The sequence below is a fragment of the Rhinoraja longicauda genome, chromosome 44 (genome assembly GCF_053455715.1).
Source record: "Rhinoraja longicauda isolate Sanriku21f chromosome 44, sRhiLon1.1, whole genome shotgun sequence".
NCBI lineage: Eukaryota > Metazoa > Chordata > Chondrichthyes > Rajiformes > Arhynchobatidae > Rhinoraja > Rhinoraja longicauda.
This window is the reverse complement of record NC_135996.1, coordinates 1350788-1374511: the sequence shown is the minus strand read 5'-3', so window position 1 is coordinate 1374511 and position 23724 is coordinate 1350788. Positions and strand designations below refer to the sequence as shown.

General features: G+C 52.5%; 1 protein-coding gene across 1 annotated transcript; it reads right to left on the bottom strand.

The window, feature by feature from the left end:
• Positions 1 to 6791: 6791 nt before the first annotated feature.
• Positions 6792 to 18754, bottom strand: LOC144612306 (tumor protein p63-regulated gene 1-like protein). Its single transcript, XM_078431885.1, is given in 7 exon segments — positions 6792 to 6986; positions 8164 to 8314; positions 13127 to 13303; positions 14289 to 14377; positions 14814 to 14851; positions 14854 to 15067; positions 18713 to 18754. Coding segments are annotated over 7 exon segments (906 nt in total).
• Positions 18755 to 23724: the final 4970 nt, after the last annotated feature.

The following is a 23724-nucleotide window of genomic DNA, read 5'->3' as shown; positions in this document are numbered from 1 at the left end:
TTTCATTGTTTCAGATGTGATAGAATCGGAGGGGCAAGAGGTGGGGGTGTTGCATTGCTTGTCAGGGAGGATATCACAGCAGTGCTTTGGCAGGACAGACTAGAAGGCTCGATTAAGGAGGCTGTTTGGGTGGAACTCAGAAATGAGAAAGGTTTAGCAACACTTATAGGGGTGTATTATAGACCGCCAAATAGGGAACGAGAATTGGAAGAGCAAATATGTAAGGAGATAGCAGATATTAGTAGTAAGCACAGAGTGGTGATTGTGGGTGATTTCAATTTTCCGTATATAGACTGGGAATCACATTCTGTTAAAGGGCTGGATGGTTTGGAGTTTGTAAAATGTGTGCAGGATAGTTTTTTGCAGCAATACGTAGAGGTGCCTACCAGAGAAGGGGCAGTGTTGGACCTCCTGTTAGGAAATGAGATGGGTCAGGTGACGGAGGTATGTGTTGAGGAGCACTTTGGGTCTAGTGATCATAATGCCATTAGTTTCAATATCATTATGGAGAAGGTCAAATCTGGACCAAGGGTTGAGATTTTGGATTGGAGAAAGGCTAATTTTGAGGAGATGAGAAAGGATTTAAAAGGAGTGAAATGGAAATTGTTGTTTTATGAAAAGGATATAATAGAGAAATGGAGGATATTTAAAGGTGAAATTTTGAGAGTACAGAGTCTTTATGTCCCTGTTCGGTGGAAAGGAAAGAATAATAATTTGAAAGAGCCATGGTTTTCCAGGGAAATTGGACACTTGGTTCGGAAAAAGAGGGAGACATACAATAAATATAAGCGGCAGGGAGTAAATGAGGTTCTTGAGGAATATAAAGTATGTAAAAGGAATCTTAAAAAGGAAATTAGAAAAGCGAAAAAAAGATATGAGGCTGCTTTGGCAAGTAATGTAAAAGTAAACCCCAAGGGGTTCTACAGATATGTCAATAGCAAAAGGATAGTGAGGGATAAAATTGGTCCATTAGAGAGTCAGAGTGGACAGCTATGTGCTGAGCCGGAAGAAATGGGGGAGATATTAAACAATTTCTTTTCTTCGGTATTTACCGAGGAGAAGGATATTGAATTATGTGAGGTAAGCGAAACAAGTAGAGTAGTGATGGAAATTAGGAGGATTAAAGAAGAGGAGGTACGGACACTTTTGAAGAATATAAAAGTGGATAAGTCTCCAGGTCCTGATAGGATATTCCCTAGGACATTGAGGGAAGTTAGTGCAGAAATAGCAGGGGCTATGACGGAAATATTTCAAACGTCATTAGAAACAGGGATGGTGCCGGAAGATTGGCGCATTGCGCATGTTGTGCCTTTGTTTAAAAAAGGTTCTAAAAGTAAACCTAGCAATTATAGACCTATTAGTTTGACGTCTGTGGTGGGAAAATTAATGGAAAAGATACTTAGGGACAATATATATAATTATTTGGATAACAAGGCCTGATTAGAAACAGTCAACATGGATTTGTGCCTGGAAGGTCATGTTTGACTAATCTTCTTGAATTTTTTGAAGAGGTTACCAGGGAAATTGATAAGGGCAAGGCTGTGGATGTTGTCTATATGGACTTCAGTAAGGCATTTGACAAGGTTCCACATGGAAGGTTGATTAAGAAGGTTAAATCGTTGGGTATTAATAGTGAGGTTGCAAGATGGATTCAACAATGGCTGAATGGGAGATACCAGAGGGTAACGGTTGACAATTGTATGTCAGGTTGGAGGCCAGTGTCTAGTGGAGTGCCCCAAGGATCTGTGTTGGGTCCACTGTTGTTTGTCATTTACATTAATGATCTGGATGATGGTGTGCCAAATTGGATTAGTAAATATGCAGATGATACTAAGATAGGTGGAGTAGTTGATAGTGAGGTAGATTTTCAAAGTCTACAGAGAGACTTGGGCCTTTTGGAAGGGTGGGCTGAAAGATGGCAGATGGAGTTTAATGCTGATAAGTGTGAGGTGCTGCATTTTGGTAGGACAAATCAAAATAGGACGTACAGGGTAAATGGTAGGGAATTGAGGAATGCAGTGGAACAGAGGGATCTGGGAATAACTGTGCATTGTTCCCTGAAGGTGGAATCTCATGTGGATAGGTTGGTGAAGAAGGCGTTTGGTATGCTTGCCTTTATAAATCAGAGCATCGAGTATAGAAGTTGGGATGTAATGTTGAAATTGTACAGGGCATTGGTGAGGCCAAATCTGGAGTATGGTGTGCAGTTCTGGTCGCCAAATTATAGGAAGGATGTCGACAAAATGGAGAGGGTACAGAGGAGATTTACTAGAATGTTGCCTGGGTTTCAGCACTTAGGCTACAGAGAGAGGTTGAACAGGTTGGGTCTTTATTCTTTGGAGCGTAGAAGGTTGAGGGGGGACTTGATAGAGGTTTTTTAAATTTTGAGAGGGACGGACAGAGTTGACGTGGGTAGGCTTTTCCCTTTGAGAGTGGGGAAGATTCCAACAAGGGGACATAGCTTCAGAATTGAGGGACAAAGGTTTAGGGGTAACATGAGGGGAAACTTCTTTACTCAGAGGGTTGTGGCTGTATGGAATGGGCTTCCGGTGGAAGTGGTGGAGGCTGGCTCGATTTTATTATTTAAGAGTAAATTGGATAGGTATATGGATAGGAGGGGATTGGAGGGTTATGGTCTGAGTGCAGGTAGATGAGACTAGGTCAGGGAGAATGGTCGGCTTGGACTGGTGGGGCCGGACAGGCCTGTTTCCATGCTGTAGTTGTTATATGTTATATGTTATATGTTACATGGTGACGCTGGTCTTGCCCCATGTGCCATCCATTACTTCGATTTCTCTACGACTTGAAACATATTTTTTGTCTCTTTTCGACACTTATTGAAGGTTTTTGAACAAAGCTTTGCTTCTCTCTCCACTAGTGCTGCCTCACCTGCTGAATTTTTGCAGCATTTTCAGTTTAACACTGAAATGATAACCAGTGGAATTTAATAAGAGGAAACGCGCGACGTGGGATTATTTATGTCCAGCAGCACCAGTGTAGACACAGACTTTTAACGTACAGATCAATGGATTTTCACAAGATCTCAGTTCCCAAAAACTTCAGCTGTTGCAAATCTGAAATTTAAAAAAGGAACACATGAAATAAGCAGCAGTTCCAAATATTCAACGTTTATTTCAAACTTGCTGTTCCTTTGGTTGCTTTTGAAACACTTTGTGGTGTTCATTATAACTTAAGTAAACCGATCTTTTCTTTTGAGTTCAGTCTCTATGGTTTTGCATCATCTGCTCATTGTGACCATTGACCACGGAAAGGATGGCAGGTGTTGCACTGCTTTAGTTTTTCACCACGGTGATCATTGTCGACGTGGAACTTCATCACAATGGAATTGTTCCCCAACCAATAAATAGCAGCAACCGCTGAAGATCCTTCACTCAGTCACAGCTCCGTCTCTTCTGAGTATCGCTAAAGAGCGCGGATGATGTTTTCCTCTTGGTTCGCTTACCTAATGAATGGGTTCAGAAATCCTCAGGCCTGCGGACCAGGTGACCGCTGTGAAGGTGAAGAAACCGCACACGCTGACAATGTGAAAGACAAACTGGGTGCAAGTAACGGTCAGCACAACACCACTCCAGCGGCAGTAATCCACGCTTTGGAGAGTGGAGGAAACACTGCTGGTGGAGACAAGGCAAAACTGCCTCAGGAGGTGGCAGGACCATCTAAGGCAATGGCAGAGGGTCAGCCTGAGAAAGGCTCTCTGTCATTTGGTGTCCATTATCCTGTTGCAGAACTGAGGCAGATGAGAGAAGCGAAAGAACATTCTGCCGAGGCAATGCTGCAGCCTGGTAAGCAAGGCGACAGCGTGGAGCAACTGGCAGGGACTGTGCCCGACACAGACGCAACAACTATCGGGGAGAGCAGCATCGAGAGCGCTCCAGTTCCAAGGCCAGTAGATGACAGCTCCAACGCGCTTGAATACCCAAAGAGGAAACCTGCCATCTTCCACCGCCCCACTCCAAAACAGACACCCGTGCCTAAAGAAACTGTAAAACAAAGTATCCGGTTGCAATCCATTGCAATTGGTTTCAGCACCTGGAGACCCGGCTCCATCACTTCAATCTATAAACACCAGAGAAGCTGGGCAATGGGGAAGCTGAGAATACAATCATCTTTCAGTTTAGCTGCAAATATGTATTAATTGTTTGCTTTTTTAAAAATAGTGTTAATAATAATACTAGTAACTTGCATTGTTAACAGTAATAAAAGTATTTACCGTTACATTCATTATAATTCCTTGATGTGAAAGGGGGTGGGGGTGTTGCTAGTTCCTTTAAACGAATGAACTCAGTGTTACACGCACACGTGCATGCGCACACACACACACACACACACACACACACACACACACACACTCATGCACAAACATGCACGCACGCACACACACAAATACAGAGTGAAGCTCCCTCCGCACCGTCCTGTATATGGGCCCAGCTATGGGGAGAGATGAGGACTTTATTCCTTGGAGAGCAGTAAGCTGAGTGGTGCTTATAAAGGCGTGTAAGTAGCAGAGCGGATGAATACGCAGAGTCTTTTACCCAGGACGGGGAATCAAAAGCCAGAGGTCACGGGTTTCTGGTGAGAGGGGCAAGATTTACAAGCAACCTGATGGGAAGACGTTACATTCAGAGGGCGATTCACGTACGGAACGAGCTCTCAGGGGTAGCTGGGATACGTTGAGTCAAAGCTGGCATTTCTACAGTCACCACGTTTGGAAATTTCACTCCCATTTCGACGGTGGCAAGAGGTAAATAGGTGACCAACTTTGGTTATTTGTGCTGAGCAATAAATGTGAGGCAGGAACTGATTGTGCAGCAACCTTCAGGTGTGGTGACGCGCCCTGAGCCCCCCCTCCCCTCAGACTCCCTCCCTCCCCTCAGACTCCCTCCCTCCCCTCAGACTCCCTCCCTCCCCTCAGACTCCCTCCTTCCCCTCAGACTCTCTCCCTCCTCTCAGACTCCCTCCATGCCCTCAGACTCCCTCCCTCCCCTCAGAATCCCTCCCTCCCCTCAGACCCCCTCCCTCCCCTCAGACTCCCTCCTTCCCCTCAGACTCTCTCCCTCCCCTCAGACTCCCTCCCTGCCCTCAGATTCCCTCCCTCCCCTCAGACACCCTCCTTCCCCTCAGACTTCCTCCCTCCCGTCAGACTCCCTCCCTCCCCTCAGACTCTCTCCCTCCCCTCAGACTCCCTCCCTCCCCTCAGACTCTCTCCCTCCCCTCAGGCTCTCTCCCTCCCCTCAGACTCCCTCCCTCCCCTCAGACTCCCTCCCCTCAGACTCCCTCCCTCCCTCAGACTCTCTCCCTCCCCTCAGACTCCCTCCCCTCAGACTCCCTCCCTCCCCTCAGACTCTCTCCCTCCGCTCAGACTCCATCCCTCCCCTCAGACTCCCTCCCCTCAGACTCCCTCCCTCCCCTGACTTTCTCCCTCCCCTCAGACTCGCTCCCCGCAGACTCCCTCCTTCCCCTCAGACTCTCTCCCTCCCCTCAGACTCCCTCCCTCCCCTCAGACTCCCTCCCTCCCCTCAGACTCTCTCCCTCCCCTCAGACTCCCTCCGTCCCCTCAGACTCTCTCCCTCCCCTCAGACTCTCTCCCTCCCCTCAGACTCCCTCCCCTCAGACTCCCTCCCTCCCCTCAGACTCCCTCCCTCCCCTCAGACTCCCTCCCTCCCATCAGACTCCCTCCCTCCCCTCAGACTCCCTCCCTCCCTCCCTCCCCTCAGACTCCCTCCTTCCCCTCTGACCCCAGTCTCCTGTCCTCCCCCTTTGTTCCCTCTCACACACTGCCATCTCACTCCAATCCTTCACCACTGCCGCTTTCCCTGTCTCCTTCTATCCAGCCCGTCCTCTCCTCCTCTCTCACACCACCGCTCTCTCCCCCTCCCACAGCCACCTCTCTCCCCGGCTAACCCTGCCTCTCGGTTCTCCCTCTCTCCCTCTCTCCCACTCCCAACGCCACCCTCCCCGTGTCCAACATTCCCCTCTCTCTTCCCCCTCCCACCTCCTTCCGTCTCCCTTCAATGATGCTGGATATTTCAGTCTTTGATTAATTGATTTTGTGGCTACCAGTCACAGTGGAAGCAGGCCCCTCGGCCTAACTTGACCAGACCGGCCTACATGTCCCTGCTAGACTAGGCCCACCTGCCCGTGTTTAGCCCGTATTCCTCCAAACCTGTCCTATCGATGTACCTGTCTAACTGATTGTTAAATGTTGGGATAGTTCCAGCCTCAACTACTTCCTCTGGGAACTCGTTCCCTACACCCACCACCCTCTGTGTGAAAGGTTACCCCTTAGATGCCTATTAAATATTTCCCCCTTCATCTTAAACCTATGTTCTCTGGTCCTCGATTCGCCTACTCTGGGCAAGGGACTTGACCCGATCTATTCCTCTCATTATTTTGTACACCTTAATAAGATCACACCTCATCCTCCAGCACTCCAAGGAATAGGGTCCCAGCCTACTCAACGCTCACACCCTCTAGTCCTGGTAACATCCTCGTAAAAAACCTTCCTCCCTGCCCCTCCCCCCTCTTCTTCCCCTCTCCCCTCTTCTTCCCCTTCTCCCCTCTTCTTCCCCTCTCCCATCTGATGCTGGAATTTTCAGGCTTTGATGTATTTATTTTGTTTCTATTAGTGGTCTGCTGATCCCCCCCCCCTTCTCCGTGTCTCTGCCGCCACCCCTCTGCCATTGCGGCCCCTGGGATGGTGAGGCTTGGATCAGTGTGTGTGGGTGTTGGCCGCGGGCTGCTGGCTCTCACGCTGCCAGCTCACGGCTCCACTAGAAGGCGAGCAGGCGGCGAGGTTTGGCGTAGCCCAGCTGCGCCCAGTTGCTGAGGGCAGACACCAGGCCCAGGACCGTCTCCATCTGGATGGGTTTCTCCAGCAGCAGCGGCCCGTTGGCTCGGCCGGCGAGGGACTGCTCCCGGTGGGCCATCCCTACCCCCCGGGTCAGCTCCGTGCGGAAAGACCCCAACTGTGGGCAGGAGAGAGGGGGAGTGAGACAGCAGCATGGGGAGAGATACAGGGGAGAGGGGGGAGTGAGACAGCAGCATGGGGAGAGATACAGGGGAGAGGGGGAGTGAGACAGCAGCACGGGGAGAGATACAGGGAGAGGGGGAGTGAGACAGCAGCACGGGGAGAGATACAGGGGAGAGGGGGAGTGAGACAGCAGCATGGGGAGAGATACAGGGGAGAGGGGGAGTCAGACAGCAGCACGGGGAGAGATACGGAGAGGGGGAGTGAGACAGCAGCACGGGGAAAGATACAGGGAGAGGGGGAGTGAGACAGCAGCATGGACACGCACACACACACACACACACACACACACACAGGAAGAGAGACTGGAGAGGGGGATGGACAGGCACGCACCAAAGTACACCACACCTACACACAAATGCATGCACACACATGTACATACACATGTACACACACATGTACAAGCGCACACAACGCACACGGGGTGACTGGAGGGGGCTTGTACACACATAGGCACACACTCACATACACACTCACATACACACACACACACACACACACACACACACACACACACACACACACACACACACACACACACACACACACACACACACACACACACACACTCACATACACATATTCACACACATACACACGGGGAGAGAGACTGGAAAGGGGCACGCACACACTCACACATTAACACAGATGTGCACACACACTCACAAACATGCACACACACACATGCACACACACACGCGCACACCGGGAGAGAAACTGGAGAGGGGCATGTACACACAGACACAGGGAGGGAGACAGTGGAGTGGGGCATGTACACACACACACACACACACACACACACACACCCACGTGCTGGGAGATGCGATACTACAGACACTCACACAGACACACACACACACACAGGTAGAGAGAATCACAGGTAGATGTCCCCTGCCACAGTCTCCCCCCCACAGTCTCCGCCCTAGTCTCCCCCCACAGTCTCCCCCCCAGTGTCACCCCCACAGTCTCTTCCCCAGTCTCCCCTCACCCCCACAGTCTCTCCCCCCCCCACGGTCTCCCCTCACCCCCACAGTTTCCCCACCAGTGCGTCCCACCACAGGCTCCCCTACCCCCCCCCCAGTGTCTCGCCCCCCCCTCCCAGTCTCCCCACTCACCGTGCAGGGGGGTGACAGGTGCCCGCTCTCTACCCCGGGGTGTTCTGTCAGGATGACGGACGGCAGATCCTGAGCCCAGGGGTTCCAGCGGGAACGGAACGACGGCTCCCGCAGTTTGTCCCATCCCAGCCGCAGCCCCAGCCCACGGCGCCTGGGCTCAAAGGACAGGGCGGTGAGTTCACACACGCTCACTCTCACACACACTCCCACACCCCCCGCTCACACACACACTCACACACGTACGCGCATACACACACACTCACACGTGCACGCAAGCACACACACACACACACATGCACTCACACACACACTCACGCGTGCACGCACGCACACACACGTGCGCGCACACACACACACACACGAGCCCACACTCACACACATGCACACACACTCACACGTGCACACACGCACACACACCTGCACGCACGCTCACACACACACCACACACACACCTGCACGCACGCACACACACCACACACTTGCACACACGTGCACGCACGCACACACACACACCACACACCACACACACACTCGCACACACCACACACACACTCACACACACCACACACACACACACGCACACACACACACACGTGCACGCACGCACACACACCACACACACAAACACTTACAAACCCGCACCCCTTCCACATTCCGAGACACCCCCATAACCCACTGACCCCTCATCCACTCCCCACACCGAGACAACCCCCACTCATACCCTCCCACGTCTACACCCACCATAACCCACCCCAGTCCGAAACACCCCCATATCCCACCCTCCCACACACCCCAAGTCTCAGACACCCACATACTTCCCCTCAGCCACCCTCTCCCCACACTGAGCCTCTGCCCACTCAACCCCTCCCACTCCTATCCCCCCATACTCCACGCCCCCCTCCCCACACTGAGCCCCCACCCACTCACACACTCCCAGCATAGCAGTCACACACAAAAGCGAACACAAGACACATGACCCCAACACAAACGTCCATCACAGTGACTCCAAACACCCCCTCACTGTGATGGAGGCAACAAAACTTCCACTCTCTTCCCCACGCCCACGGACGGACAGCTCGTCCCCGACCGACCCGCACAGTCCCCGCAAGGGGATGGAAGTCCCCGCGGCCGAGCCGTACCGGGCGCTGAAACGTCCCGTGGCCGAGCCGGGCGATGGAAGGTCCCGCGGCCGAGACGTACCGGGTGCCGAAACGTCCCGTGGCCGAGCCGGGCGATGGAAGGTCCCGCGGCCGTACCGTGCGCTGCTAAGTCCCGCGGCCGAGCCGCACCGGGCGATGTTAGGTCCCACGGCCGAGCCGCACCGGGCGATGTTAGGTCCCGCGGCCGAGCCGCACCGGACGATGGGGTGTGGGTGAGGGGGGTGTGGGTGAGGGTGTGTGGGTGAGTAAGGGATGTGTGGGAGGGGGTGAGGGTGAGGGGGTGTGGGTGAGGGGGTGTGGGTGAGGGGGTGTGGGGGTGTGTGAGTGAGGGGATGTGGGTGCCGGAGTACAAACAACGGATAGTACGGGAAGCGACAGTGACGAGGGACGTAAAGCGGTGGGCTGACCATTCAGAGGCCATGCTGCAGGATGCACTGAGCGAAGTCGACTGGAACATGTTCCAAGCAAGTTCCAGAGACGTAAATGAGTTTGCGGAAGCGGTTACGGACTTCATTGCCACAATAGCCGATACCATCATCCCCACGGTAAGGGTCGGTATCTTCCCTAACCAAAAACCCTGGGTGGACAGGTCTATTCGCGTGGCCTTGAATGCTCGCACCGCTGCTTACAACTCCGGTCTGGCATCCGACAACATGGACGACTACAAGGGAGAGTCCTACCGACTGCGAAGGGCAGTGAAGGATGCAAAAAGGAGGTACCGGTACAAGATGGAGTCACAGATGGAGCAGCAGGACACCAGGCGCCTTTGGCAGGGGCTACGGACTATAACTAGCTACAGGTCCAGCAACCCCTCAACCGGAAGTGCCGGCTCCTCCTTAGCTGATGACCTGAACTCTTTTTATGCACGGTTTGAGACGGGTAACACCACCAGCTCGCCGTCTAAAAACAGCACTGAAGGGGCGCTGGATAGCGAGGCTGGAGGGGGATCCACCGCCGGGGATGTGCACACATTCTCGGTGTCCGAGCATGAGGTGAGGTGGGCTCTGACGCGTGTGAACACGAGGAAAGCTGGAGGCCCAGATGGTATAGCTGGGCGAGTACTAAAGTCTTGTGCTACTCAGCTTGCTCCAGTGCTCACCACAATATTCAACCTCTCCTTGGCAAAGTCCGTGGTCCCTGCATGCTTCAAAAGATCCATCATTGTACCGATGCCAAAGAATGCCTCTCTAGCGTGTTTAAATAACTACCGACCGGTGGCCCTCACCTCGGTTGTCATGAAATGCTTTGAGAGGCTAGTCAAGAAGCACATCTGCGCCCTCCTTCCTCGCAACATGGACCCACTACAGTTCGCATACCGTCCGAACAGGTCCACCGATGATGCGGTCTCCCAGGTTCTACACACCGCTCTCTCTCATCTGGACAGCCAGGGGGGGCTATGTGAGGATGCTGTTCATTGACTTTAGTTCAGCATTCAACACAATAGTCCCCAGCAGACTGGTTGAGAAGCTGCTGGAACTGGGGCTTAGCACCCCTCTGTGTGCCTGGGTCCTGGACTTTCTCACTGCCAGGCCCCAAGTGGTCAGGATGGGGGAACACACATCTAGCTCCCTCACCCTGAACATAGGATCCCCAGGGCTGCGTCCTTAGCCCCCTACTGTACTCCCTGTACACACATGACTGTGGGGCCAGGTTCAGCTCAAACTCCATCATCAAGTTTGCTGATGACACTGTGGTGTTGGGCCGGATCTCCAACAACGATGAGAAGGCCTACCGGGAGGAGGTGGCTGATCTGGCACTCTGGTGTCAGGACAATAGCCTCCTCTTGAATGTCAATAAAACAAAGGAGCTGATTGTGGACTTCAGAAGGGCTAAACATCCAAGGACGTACACGCCACTGGAGATAAATGGATATGGTGAGCAGTTTTAAATACTTGGGAGTCCGCATCGCAGAGGATCTGACGTGGGCAACGCACATTGCCGCACTGGTGGGTAAGGCTAAGCAGCGCCTTTACCACCTTAGACAAGTGAGGAAATTCAGAGTGTCTCTGAGGATCCTTCATTGCTTCTACTCTGGGGCTGTAGAGAGCATCCTGTCCGGCAACATTACAGTCTGGTTTGGGAACAGCTCTGCCCAGGACAGGATGGCCCTGCAGAGAGTAGTGCGTTCGGCAGAACGCACCATGGGAACTACATTCGTCCCCCTGCAGGACCTATACATCAGGAGGTGCAGATCCAGAGCAAGCAAGATCATGAGGGACCCCTGCCACCCCAGTAACGGACTGTTCCAGATGCTACGATCAGGCAAACGCCTCCGCTGTCACGCTGTGAAAATGGAGAGGATGAGACGGAGCTTCTTCCCACAGGCCATCAGGACTGTCAACTTTTATAACCCCAGAGACTAATTTTTTGTCGACACAAATAGTAACTTATTAACTTTATTTATATGCTGTAACTGTAATTCTTTTTGTGCACAACCCGCAGGCATTGCCACTTTCATTTCACTGCACATCGTGTATGTGTATGTGACAAATAAATTTGACCTTGACTTCGAATGGAGGGGTGGGTAGGACTGGGTGAGAGGGATCTAGGAGTGGAGAGTTGGGGGTGGGGGTGGTGGCGGGATATTGGGGGCTGTAGGGACTGGGTAATAGTTGTCTCGGAGTGGAGAATGGAGGGGAGGGGTTTGGTGCATGGGTGGATGTGCAGGGACTGCGTGAGAAGTGGGGGGGGGGTGGGATATGAGGGTGTGGAGGGACTGGGTGAGGGGAGTCCAGGAGTGGGGGGGGGTGGGGAATGGAGGGTGGTGTCGGCACTGTGTGAGGGTTCCCCCAGGGTGGGGGAGGGGGGGTGAGGTTCCCCCAGGGTGGGGAGGGTGGGGTGAGGTTCCCCCAGGGTGGGGGAGGGGACGGTGTGGGGAGCCCAGTGTTTCGTTTTGTTTAAAGATACAGTGCAGAAAGAGGCCCTTCGGCCCATCGAGCCCGCGCCAACCAGCACTTCCCTCACATAACCACTATCCTACAGACACAAGGGACAATTTTTACACATATACCAAGCCAATTAGCCTATAAACCTGTACGTCTTTGGAGCGTGGGAGGAAACCAGAGATCCCGGAGAGAACTCACGCAGGTGACGAGGAGAACGTACAAACTCCATACAGACAGGGCGGCACGGTAGCGCAGCGGTAGAGTTGCTGCTTTACAGCGAATGCAGCGCCGGAGACTCAGGTTCGATCCTGACTACGGGTGCTGCACTGTAAGGAGTTTGTACGTTCTCCCCGTGACCTGCGTGGGTTTTCTCCGAGATCTTCGGTTTCCTCCCACACTCCAAAGACGTACAGGTATGTAGGTTAATTGGCTGGGTAAATGTAAAAAATTGTCCCTAGTGGGTGGAGGATAGTGTTAATGTACGGGGATCACTGGGCGGCACGGACTTGGAGGGCCGAAAAGGCCTGTTTCCGGCTGTATATATATATGATGATATATGATGATATGACAGCACCCATAGGTAGGGGGTGGGAGAGAGAGGGGGGAGAGAGAGAGAGGGGGGGGAGGGGGGAGAGAGGGAGACAGAGAGAGAGGGGGAGAGAGAGAGGGGGAGAGAGAGAGGGGAGAACGGGAGGGAGAGAGAGAGAGGGAGAGAGAGAGAGAGAGGGTGAGAGAGAGAGAGATTGGGTGAGAGAGGGAGGGGGAGAGAGAGAGGGGAGAGAGAGAGAGAGGGGAGAGAGAGAGAGGGGAGAGAGAGAGAGGGGGAGAGAGTAAGAGAGGGGAGAGAGAGAGAGACACACACGCACACAGGCAGCAACTCTAGCGCTGCTCCACCATGGCCGCCCAGTGTTGACTCACCTGCTGAGGGAGGTTGAGGGGAAGTGGAAGGGGCCGACAGTGATGCTGTCGATGTAGTGCAGGGGGATTCGCAGCAGCAGGTGACAGGACAGGCCCACAAAGTCGTAATGAGACACCAGCAGGACTCGTGGGGTCAGCAGCACCAGTCTCTCGCTCTCCCGGTTCCAGTGGTCCACCCTGAGTGGGGCAGGAGACGGGGAGATGCACTCACTCACTCACTCCTGCTCCCTGGCAACGGGGCTTTCCAAAGGGAGCGTCCTTCCCCACCCTCCCCCCACCCTCCCGATACAGACTCACCCTCCCTCACCCACACCCCCCCTTCCTCACCTACACCCCCAACCTCCAGACACACTCACCCTCCCCATCCACACCCCCACGCTCCCTCACTCACACCCCCACCCTCCCTCACCCACACCCCCACCCTCCCTCACCCACAGCCCAACCCTCCCTCACCCACACCCCACCCTCCCTCACCCACACTCCGTCTCTCCCACACCCCACCCCCACCCTCCCTCACCCACAGCCTCACCCCTGACCAACATCCGCGCCTGTGGGTCAGCGGTCAGTCAAGCTGTAGGATTGCCTCTCTCCCCCAGTTCCCCTCTCTCTCCCCAGTTCCCCTCTCTCTCCCCAGTTCCCCTCTCTCCCCCCGTTCCCCTCTCTCTCCCATGTTCCCCTTTCTTTCCCCCGTTCCCCTCTCTCCCCCCAGTTCCCCTCTCCCTCCCCAGTTCCCCTCTCTCTCCCCAGTTCCCTCTCTCTCCCCAGTTCCCCTCTCTCTCCCCAGTTCCCCTCTCTCCCCAGTTCCTCTCTCTCTCCCCAGTTCCATCTCTCTCCCCAGTTCCCCTCTCTCTCCCCAGTTCCCCTCTCTCTCCCCAGTTCCCCTCTCTCTCCCCAGTTCCCCTCTCTCCCCCGTTCCCCTCTCTCTGCCCAGTTCCCCTTTCTGTCCCTCTATCCGCACCTCCCTATCCTCTCCCCCACCCTGCCTGTCCCTCAGAAATGGTCTCCTCTCCCCTTTTCCCTCACACCTCCCCTCCTCATCTCCCACCCCCTGCTCCCTTGCACCCTCTCCACTGACGTCTCACTCCGGCAGAAGCTGGGCATTCCCCCCCCCCCTCCCCTCTCGCCTCTCCCCCCGCCGCTCCATTGATCCGGGGTCTCTCACTCTGTGAGGAGCCAGGCTCCCTGCACTTTGCCGTCTTCATCCCCCAGTGTTCTCTCCGTCTCGCTGATCGCTGCTTGCAACACTCCTGGCTGTGGAGACACAGTGAGAGAGAGATGGTTTATGTCCACTGGGGAGAGAGAGGGACTGTGACCCCCACTGGGGAAAGAGAGGGAGAGACAGAGACTGCAAACCTCTGCTGGGAGAGAATAAAACTGTGATCCTCCACTGGGGAGAGAGGGAGAAATAGTGGCCATGGGAGACAGAGAGAGAGACAGAGGCAGACAGAGACAGAGGGAGAGAGGGAGAGGGAGATGATTTCCATCCACTGGGGAGAGAGGTGAGAAGGAGACTGTGACCCTTCACTGTGAGATAGACGGATAGATGAACCCTCTGACCTCTCTCTGACCACAACCATCAGGGGGAGAGACCAGGCCTGTCCTTCCCTCGCTGACCCCAGGAGGTGATGCCCAGATGCCCAGCAGTATCCCAGACCCATCTCCCAGCCACCGCGCAGCCCACACTCACCCGCAGAGCAGAGAATTCATCCCGGTGGCTCTGGCCCGAGGACGGGGGAGGACAGAGGGGGAGAACTACCCCCGTGGGAGAGGGGGATACAGTCGGGAGAGGTCAGCAGAGGTTACAGGGGTCACGCCCGAGCCCGGGGCAGAGGTCACGCACTGTTCCACTCCTGGGTCAGGGGTCAGGTGCTCTACTGACACCGGGGTAAAGGTGGCGTCGGGTTCCAGTTGCGGTGAGGGAACGCTGGGCTCCAGATGATCCTCCGGGTGCGAGCAGTCAGGGGCAGGGTGGGTCAGGGTCACAGGGTCACAGTTGGTCACGGTGGGTCAAGGACAGGGGTCACGGTGGGTCAGGGTCACAGGGTGAGGAAGGGTCAGGATTTGGGACAGGAGGGGGTTTGGGAGGAGTCAGGGTCAGGGTGCAGGAAGGGTCAGCGTCAGGATGATGTCAAATGTCAGGTTCCGGGACAGGGTCAGGGGTGGCCAGGTCTCCGTAACACAACAACTGAGGACGACACTCCACCGCTGAGATAAACCAGGTAACTGGTGAGAGGCTGCAGCCTCGATCGCAACACCCAACCACCGGAAATGTAGAAAAACAGGGTCCAGTTGCCAGGAAACAGCCCACACTCAACAGGGAAATAACCCAGAGCAGAACAACATAGAAAATATGTGTTACTGATACAAGAGTCTTACAGTGTGGGGTGTATCAGTGTTACAGTAAGTGGTGTATCAGTGTTACAGTGAGGGGTGTGGGGTGTATCAGTGTTACAGTGGGAGGTGTGGGGGTGTATCAGTGTTACAGTGAGGGGTGTGGGGTGTATCAGTGTTACAGTGAGGGGTGTATCAGTGTTACAGTGTGGGGTGTATCAGTGTTACAGTGCAAATGTTGTTTTAAACTGAAGATAGACACAAAATGCTGGCGTATCCCAGCGGGACAGGCAGCATCTCTGGAGAGAATGAATGGGTGACTTTTCATTCTTCTGTTTCGGGGCATATGGCAATAAAACACTCTTGACTCTCTAGCTGGCATGTAATATTGTCAGGATAAAAGTGAAAGGTTTTCAAGAGTGTGTGTCGATAATTCACCAGAAAGTTGTATACACAATATAGCAAAAAAGTGGTTGAGGGGTAGGGGCTAGAGGATAGTGGAATGGGGAGGAGGTGAGGGGGAGGCGGCGCGGGTAAGGGGGAGATGGTAGGTGGGCACGGGAAGGGTCGGGTACCAGATAGATGGGGAGATCGATGCAGGGGGTAGACAGTGAGGGAAGGGGCATTGGGTTAGGTATAGGTTAGGTGAGGGGCATAGGAGAGAGGAGTATGGGGAAGGGGACTTGGGCAGGGGAAATGTAATCGGGGAGAGAATGTGGAGGGGAGTTGGGGAGGAAAGGCATGGGGAGAGTAGATGGGGAGGGGCGCGTGGTGGAAGGGCAAGGGGAGCGCAGATGGGGAAGGGGGAATGGTGGAAGGGCAAGGGGAGAGTAGGTGGGGAAGGGGGCATGGTGGAAGGGCACCAGGAGTGTACCCTGGGAATTTGGGCACGGGGAAGGGAAAGAGTACTCGGGGGAGGGGTATGGGCAAGTGTAAACGGGGAATGGGCATTGAGGAGGATAGATGGAGAGGAATGCATGACATTTTATTCTGAGGCTGTGGCCTCTGAACTTAGACTCTCCCAGAAGTGGCAACATCCTCTCCACATCCATCCTGTCAAGGCCATTCACTTCTCGGTACGTTTCAACGCTGTCTCTCTCTACCCCCCCCCCCAAGGGAGATGGAATATGCACTTGCTGTGATTTTGGTTTTAGGGTGGCATAGTGGCGCAGTGGTAGATCCTGATCTTGGCTACTGTCTGGCTGGAGTTTGCATATTCTCGCAGTGAAACACTGCAACCCTGCATATCTCGCATACAAAATGATGCAAATTTTACCATGAATGACAGAAATAAGAAGTGTTATCCATGTTTATGAAGTTCATTTTTGAATGATTTAAAATTGAGGATGTTGGTGCAATATACTGCTAACCCACAAATGCATCGTTATGAGATATTCAAATTTAAACAAGGTGCCTATGTTATTTGACCAACTTATCGGTTGAATTTAGATATGAACAATTTACAGGTTGTAAGGTGGTGGATAAGGATGGTGTTAATGCGTGTAACTCATTTTTCACAAAAGTGAGGGTTATTATTGCACCAACCCCCTCAATTATATGTTAAATTCAAAACTAAAGTATGGTGGCAATGTACAGTGCATTCAGAAAGTATTCAGACTTCTTCACTTTTTCCACATTTTGCTAGGTTACAGCATTATTTTAAAATGGATTAAATCATTTTTTTAATCATCAATCTACACACAATACCCCATAATAAAAAAGTGATAACAGGTGTTTAGAAATCTTTGCAAAGTAATTAAAAATAAATAACTGAAATATCATATTTACATAAGTATTCAGACCCTTTGCTATGAGACTCAAAATTGAGTTTATGTTCATCCTATTTCCATTGATTACCCTTGAGATGTTTCTAGAACTTGATTGGAGTCCACCAATGGTAAACTAAATTGATTGGAAATGATTTGGAAAGGTACACCTGTCTACATAAGGTCCCACAGTTGACAGTGGATGTCCGAGCAAAAACCAAGCCATGAAGACGAAGGAATTGTCCATTGACCTCCGAGACAAGATTGTGTCGAGACACAGATCTGGGGAAGGTTATAAAACAATTTCCACAGCATGGCAAGTCCCGAAGAGCGCAGTGCTCTCCCTCATTCTTAAATGGAATAACTTTGGAACCACCAGGACTTTTCATAGAGGTGGCCACCCGGCCAAACAGAGCAATCGGGGCAGTAGGGCCTTGGTCAGGGAGGTGATCAAGAACCCAATGGTCACTCTGACAGAGCTCCAGAGTTCCTCTGTGAAGAAGGAAGAACCTTCCAGAAGGACAACTATATCTGCAGCACTCCACTTATCCGGCCTTTATGGTAGCGTGGCCTGATGGAAGCCACTCCTCAGTAAAAGGCACATGACAGCCCACTTGGAGTTTGCCAAAAGGAACTTAAAGGTCTCTCAGATCATGAGAAACAAGATTCTCTGGTGTAATGAAACCAAGATTGAACTCTTTGGCCTGAATGCCAAGCGGCACCGCTCATCACCTGGCCAATACCATACCTACGGTGAAGCATGTGGAGGCAGCATCATGCTGTGGGGATGTTTCTCAGTGGCAGGAACTGGGAGACTAGTCAGGAACGAGGGAAAGATGAACAGAGCAACGACCCTAAGCACAGAGGCAAAACAATGCAGGAGTGGCTTTGTGACAAGTCTGTGAATGTCCTTGAGTGGCCCAGCCAGAGCCCGGACTTGAATCATCTTGTGAGATGCAAATGTGAGTGCTCACAATCACGATGCTCGAGACAATCTAGAGAAACAAGTATAGTTTATTTGCAAGTCTGCAGAGTTGGTTGTCTCCCCTGTCGAGACACACCGAGGTCGGGAAAATCCCTTATTTTTATTCACTTCATTTTACAATTGTTACACCTTTAATTCCTCCCCTTCGGGCTCCTTCCAATCGGAGCACTGAGGTGCACGATCTACCGTCACCGCCCCTGTTGCCTTCCACATCATACAGTAATATTCATTTATTTGTTTAGGCAAGCGCAGTACAGAGTAGTTCATGCCCTCCCTCTCTCCTAGTTCTCTGAGTATTTTGGCCTTCCTCCCAGTTCTCTGATTATCTTCTTACACTTGTCCTTGGACTGTCACCATTTGTTCTTGCGGTTTTTTTTCTCTAGCCGAGCACTGTCTGGTCAGTTATTTCTCAGGGTCCCTTTTTTTTTAGTCGAGCATGGTCGAGTCAGCTATTTCTCAGGATCCTTAGTCTAAATCAATTATCCCTTTTTACCCCTATCTCACACGATCGAACTTCTCTGGAGGGACCTGAAAATCGTTGTGCATCGAAGTTCCTGTCCAACCCGACAGAGCTTGAGAGGATCTGCAGATAAGAATGGGAGAAGTCTTCGCTTTTTTATTATGGGGTATAATGTGTACATTGATGACCTGGGTGACCTTGTACACCAGTCACTGAAAGTTGGCGTGCAGGTACAGCACACAGTGAAGAAAGCTAATGGCATGTTGGCCTTCATAACGAGAGGATTTCAGTATAGGAGTAAAAAGGTTCTTCTGCACTTGTATATGGCTCTGGTAAGACCACATCTGGAGTATTGTGTAGTTTTGGTCTCATAATTTGAGGAAGGACATCCTTGTAATTGAGGCAGTTCAGTGTACATTCACGAGATTGATTCCTGGGATGGCGGGACTGTCACATGAGGAAAGTTTGAAAAGACTAGGCTTGTATTCACTGGGAGTTTAGAAGGATGGGGATCTTGTAGAGACAAATAACATTGTAAAAGGGCTGGACAAGCTAGATGCAGGAAAAATGTTTCAAAATGTTGGGGGAATCTAGGACCATGGGCCACAGTCTTAGAATAAAGGGGAGGCCATTTAAAATGGAGGTGAGAAGGAACCTTTTCACCCTGACAGTTGTGAATTTGTGGAATTCTCTGCCACAGAGGGCAGTGGAGGTCAAATCACTGGATGAATTTAAGAGAGAGTTAGATCGAGCTCTCGGTGCTCGTGGAATCAAGGGATATGGGGAGAGGTTGGGCACAGGTTACTGATTGTGGATGATCATAATGAATGGCGGTGCTAGTTAGAAGGGTCGAATGGCCTCATCCTGCACCTATTTTCTATGTTTCTATAACAAAAAAATGTGAATTAATAGATGAGATATATTCTGCATTTTAATGGTTTCATCACACATACTGTTCCCCACAACACTGATTACACTGCGAGAGGCAGAACGGGCTCTTACTAAAATGGCGGACGTTCCGCTCCGTTGCGTAAAACACTTCAGAAGCGGCGATTCCGACGGAGTGGTCCACCTCGCTCCGCCTCTTTGGCCTCTCCTCACTCCCGCCACGCCCCCGAGGGCGGAGACTCCCGGTTAGAACCCGCCCCTCCTTGATTGACGTTCAGACAGGCCAATCGCTGGCCAGCCTCTGCTGTTCCCGCGTTGACGCGGATCAGGTGGCCACGAGCGGAGATGGTTTAACCAAAGATACTAGAGGAACAAGATGGACCACTCGACCCTGAGAACAGTAGAATGTCATGGCGCCATTTTAGTAGGCAGAAACCTGCAGAAACGTTTAAAAAGAAAAATAACAAAAATCGGTGAAATGATATATGAGACATATTCTGCATTTTAATGGTATCATCACACATACTGTTCCCCAAAACACTGATTACACTGCGAGAGGCAGACCGAACGGCGGGGTTTGCTTACTAAAATGGTGGGCGTTACGTTCCATTGCGAACTTCACTTCATCGGAGGCGATTTCTGCGGAGTGGTCCATCTTGTTCCTCTAGTACCTTTGGGTTTAACGGTCGCCGAGGGCGGGAGCGCCCGAGGGAGGGAGCGTCGCCGCCGCACAAGGAGGAGACAGAGGGAGCGCGGGGTGTGGGGGAGACAGAGGGAGCGCGGGGAGTGGGGGAGACAGAGGGAGGGCGGGGTGTGGGGGAGACAGAGGGAGTGCGGGGTGTGGGGGAGACAGAGGGAGCGCGGGGTATGGGGGAGACAGAGGGAGCGCGGGGTGTGGGGGAGACAGAGGGAGCGCGGGGTGTGGGGGAGACGGGGTTGCGGGGTTGCGGGGCCCGGGCGGGAGGGTTGACGGTGGATGGACAGGGGAGGCGGAGAGGGGAAGGGGGAGATGGAAGGAGGGCACGGGGAGGGTGGGGTGCATGGGATAGATGGGGAGAGGGGTACAGGGGTGGTCGGCAGTGAGGGGAGGGGGCAGTGGGGAAGGTAGATGGTGAGGGGGCATTGGAGACAAGTATGGGGAATGGCAGTTGTGGAGGGGAAGTGTAGTGGGGAGAGGTGGACGGGAGTCGGTGAGGAAGGCATGGGGAGAGTAGATGGGGAAGGGGATGGTGGAGGGGCATGGGCAGATTCGATGGGGAAGGGGGCGGGGGGTATAGTGGTGCACGGGGAGTGTGGTGGGGGAAGAGAACTGGGGAGGGGCATGGGGAAGTTGACGGGGAGGATGGATTGGAAGGAGTGCATGAGGAAGGTGAATTGTAAATTTCCCTGGTGTGGGACGAATAAAGGAATATATTAAATTGGAGTGTGTTTGGAACTGGGGAGGGGAAGACAGAGCGGGGGATCTGATATGAGGCTGGGGCGGTGGAGGGAGCACAGACAACCCAATAGGTCCACATTGAGTGTGAATAGGCTCTTTCTATGTCCAGCTCTGGGTCATTGAAACCGGAAGTGACGTGAGAGGACGTTGGCGTTGTTTGTTCGCCGCTTCTCACCACTTCTATTTTTGTATTAATTTTGCCGTTTTAAAAAAGAAAAATTTCAGCTTGAAAAAATCCCTCTGTTTAAACAAATCCTTCTGCTTGACCTGGTATCATCTGCCCAGCTCTTCCACCGCTGCCTCCGCACCCTTGGACTCCGCACCCTTGGACCTCTCACTCCTGTCTGTGCTCCTGTCTCTGCTGGCTTGGACTGCTCCCCTGTGGGTTACCTGACAGCTAGCGCTGACGTCATCAAATCGCTAACGCTACCGCTAACGCTACCGCTAACGCTAACAGCTGCCTGGCTGCCTGCTTGCCTGCTTGCCTGGCTACCTCCTCTGCCTGCACGTCCTCAGCTCCCTATTAACCCTTAGGCTGCTCAGCTTCCTCGATCCTCATAGGCCTTGCTCTGGATCAGCCTGCTGTGACGTTTTGATCTCTCTGGGCTCTATGCTCCTTCGCTCCTGCCTGGCATGGCACTGAAGTACTTGGCTGCGAGGCTGCTCCAGCTCAACAACCACTCCACTCCGCCATGCATCTCTGCCATCATCAAACAAGGACTTCTACGACGACCCAAATACATCCACAGAGGCTCCGGTCACAAGTTTGTCTACTCCCAGACCGGTCACTCCATCCCTGCACTCTGGTCAGCTGATCGGACTTCCACTCGTCCATTACATCATCACAACAACGCACACGAGCGTGCCCCCTGTCTACAAGCCCTGGCTAAATCACCTGTGTCCATCCACACCACACAAAGCAACATGAAGCTCACTCTGCTCAACATCCGGTCCCTCAACAATAAAAGCCTCATTCTGAATGACTTCATCCTGGAAAATAAACTGGACTTCCTCTGTCTGACAGAAACCTGGCAACAACCTCTGGATTACCTCCCACTCAACCTCACTACACCCAACGGATACTCCTACATCAATAAACCACGCTCGGAAGGCCGAGGTGGTGGGATTGCCGTAATTCACCGACAGGACTTCAAGATCAACCTCATCTCCATCTCATCTGCTCCTTCATTTCAACACCTGGCTTTCAAACTCTCTGGCCACACAAAATTAGTCATGGCAGTTATCTACCGCCCTCCCAAACCACACCCATCATTCCTTTCTGACTTCTCTGACTTTCTGACCTAGTTCTGTACTCTCTCCCCCTCAATCCTCATCCTCGGTGATTTCAACAACCATATGGACTCCACTGACTCCACAATAACCGCTGACTTCACTGAAATACTCAACTGCTTTAACCTCACTCAACACGTCAATTTTCCCACCCATAACCGTGGACACATTCTGGACCTTGTCTGCTCCACTGGACTAAATCTACATCACCTCTCTGGCTCCGACCCCACCCTCTCTGATCACTTAGCCATCACCATGTCTGTCAACATTCCCACCCCAGCTCCAAAGCAAAAACGCAAAATCAACTTCCGCAAGCTGAACTCTGTTTCACCTACCTCGCTCTCATCCTCCCTCTCTGAAATAATGTCCGCCTCGCCCTTCGTTGACCTACACAGCCCCTCTGACCACACTGACTACTACAACCGCACTCTCTCCTCCTGCCTCGACCAGCTTGCACCTATAAAAACCAAAACAGTTTCCTTCACCCACTCTGCTCCCTGGTTTACCCCTAAACTCCGCGTGATGAAAACTCATGCCCGCCAACTTGAAAGACTCCGCAACAAAACAGGTCTCACAATTCACTCCCAAGCCTACAAAGACCACATACAGCACTATAAAGATGCCCTCTCCCGTGTCCACTCCACCTACTACTCTCAAATAATTCACTCTGGCTCCGGAAACCCAAAAACACTCTTCTCTACAATAAACAAACTCCTCAGCCCCCTGGACACCATCTCCCAATCATTCACAGTTGACAAATGCACCACTTTCCTTTCATTCTTCCAAAGCAAAATAGACAACATCTACAGCACCTTAACCACCAACGCACCTGCTCCCCCTCAAACCACCTGCCCCCCCCCTTATCCTGTCAGCCCCTGCCTCAGTTCTCCCCAATCTCCACCACCTACCTCTCTGACCTCTTCACAGGAATAAAAACTGCCACCTGCTCTCTGGACCCCATCCCCTCCAGCTTTGTCAAGGCCTGCCTTCCTGCTCTCTCTCCACGTATCACTGCAACAATAAACTCCTCCCTGTCCACTGGCATCGTCCCGCCATCCTTCAAAATCGCTGCTGTCACCCCCATTCTGAAAAAACCTGGTCTAAACCCTGACACCCCAAACAACTTCAGACCAATCTCCAACCTACCCTTTCTGTCCAAAGTTTTGGAACGTGCTGTAGCTTCCCAACTCAAATACCACCTCTCTACCAATAACCTGTATGAAACTTTCCAATCCGGATTCCGCTCAAACCACTGTACTGAAACTGCGCTCCTCAAAATCACAAACGACATTCTCCTCTCCTCCGACGCTGGCAACCTCAACATCCTCATCCTACTTGACCTCAGCGCCGCCTTTGACACCATAAATCACTCCATTCTCCTCACCCGACTTGAAACCTCCCTTAACATCACCGGAAAAGCCCTATCCTGGTTCAAATCTT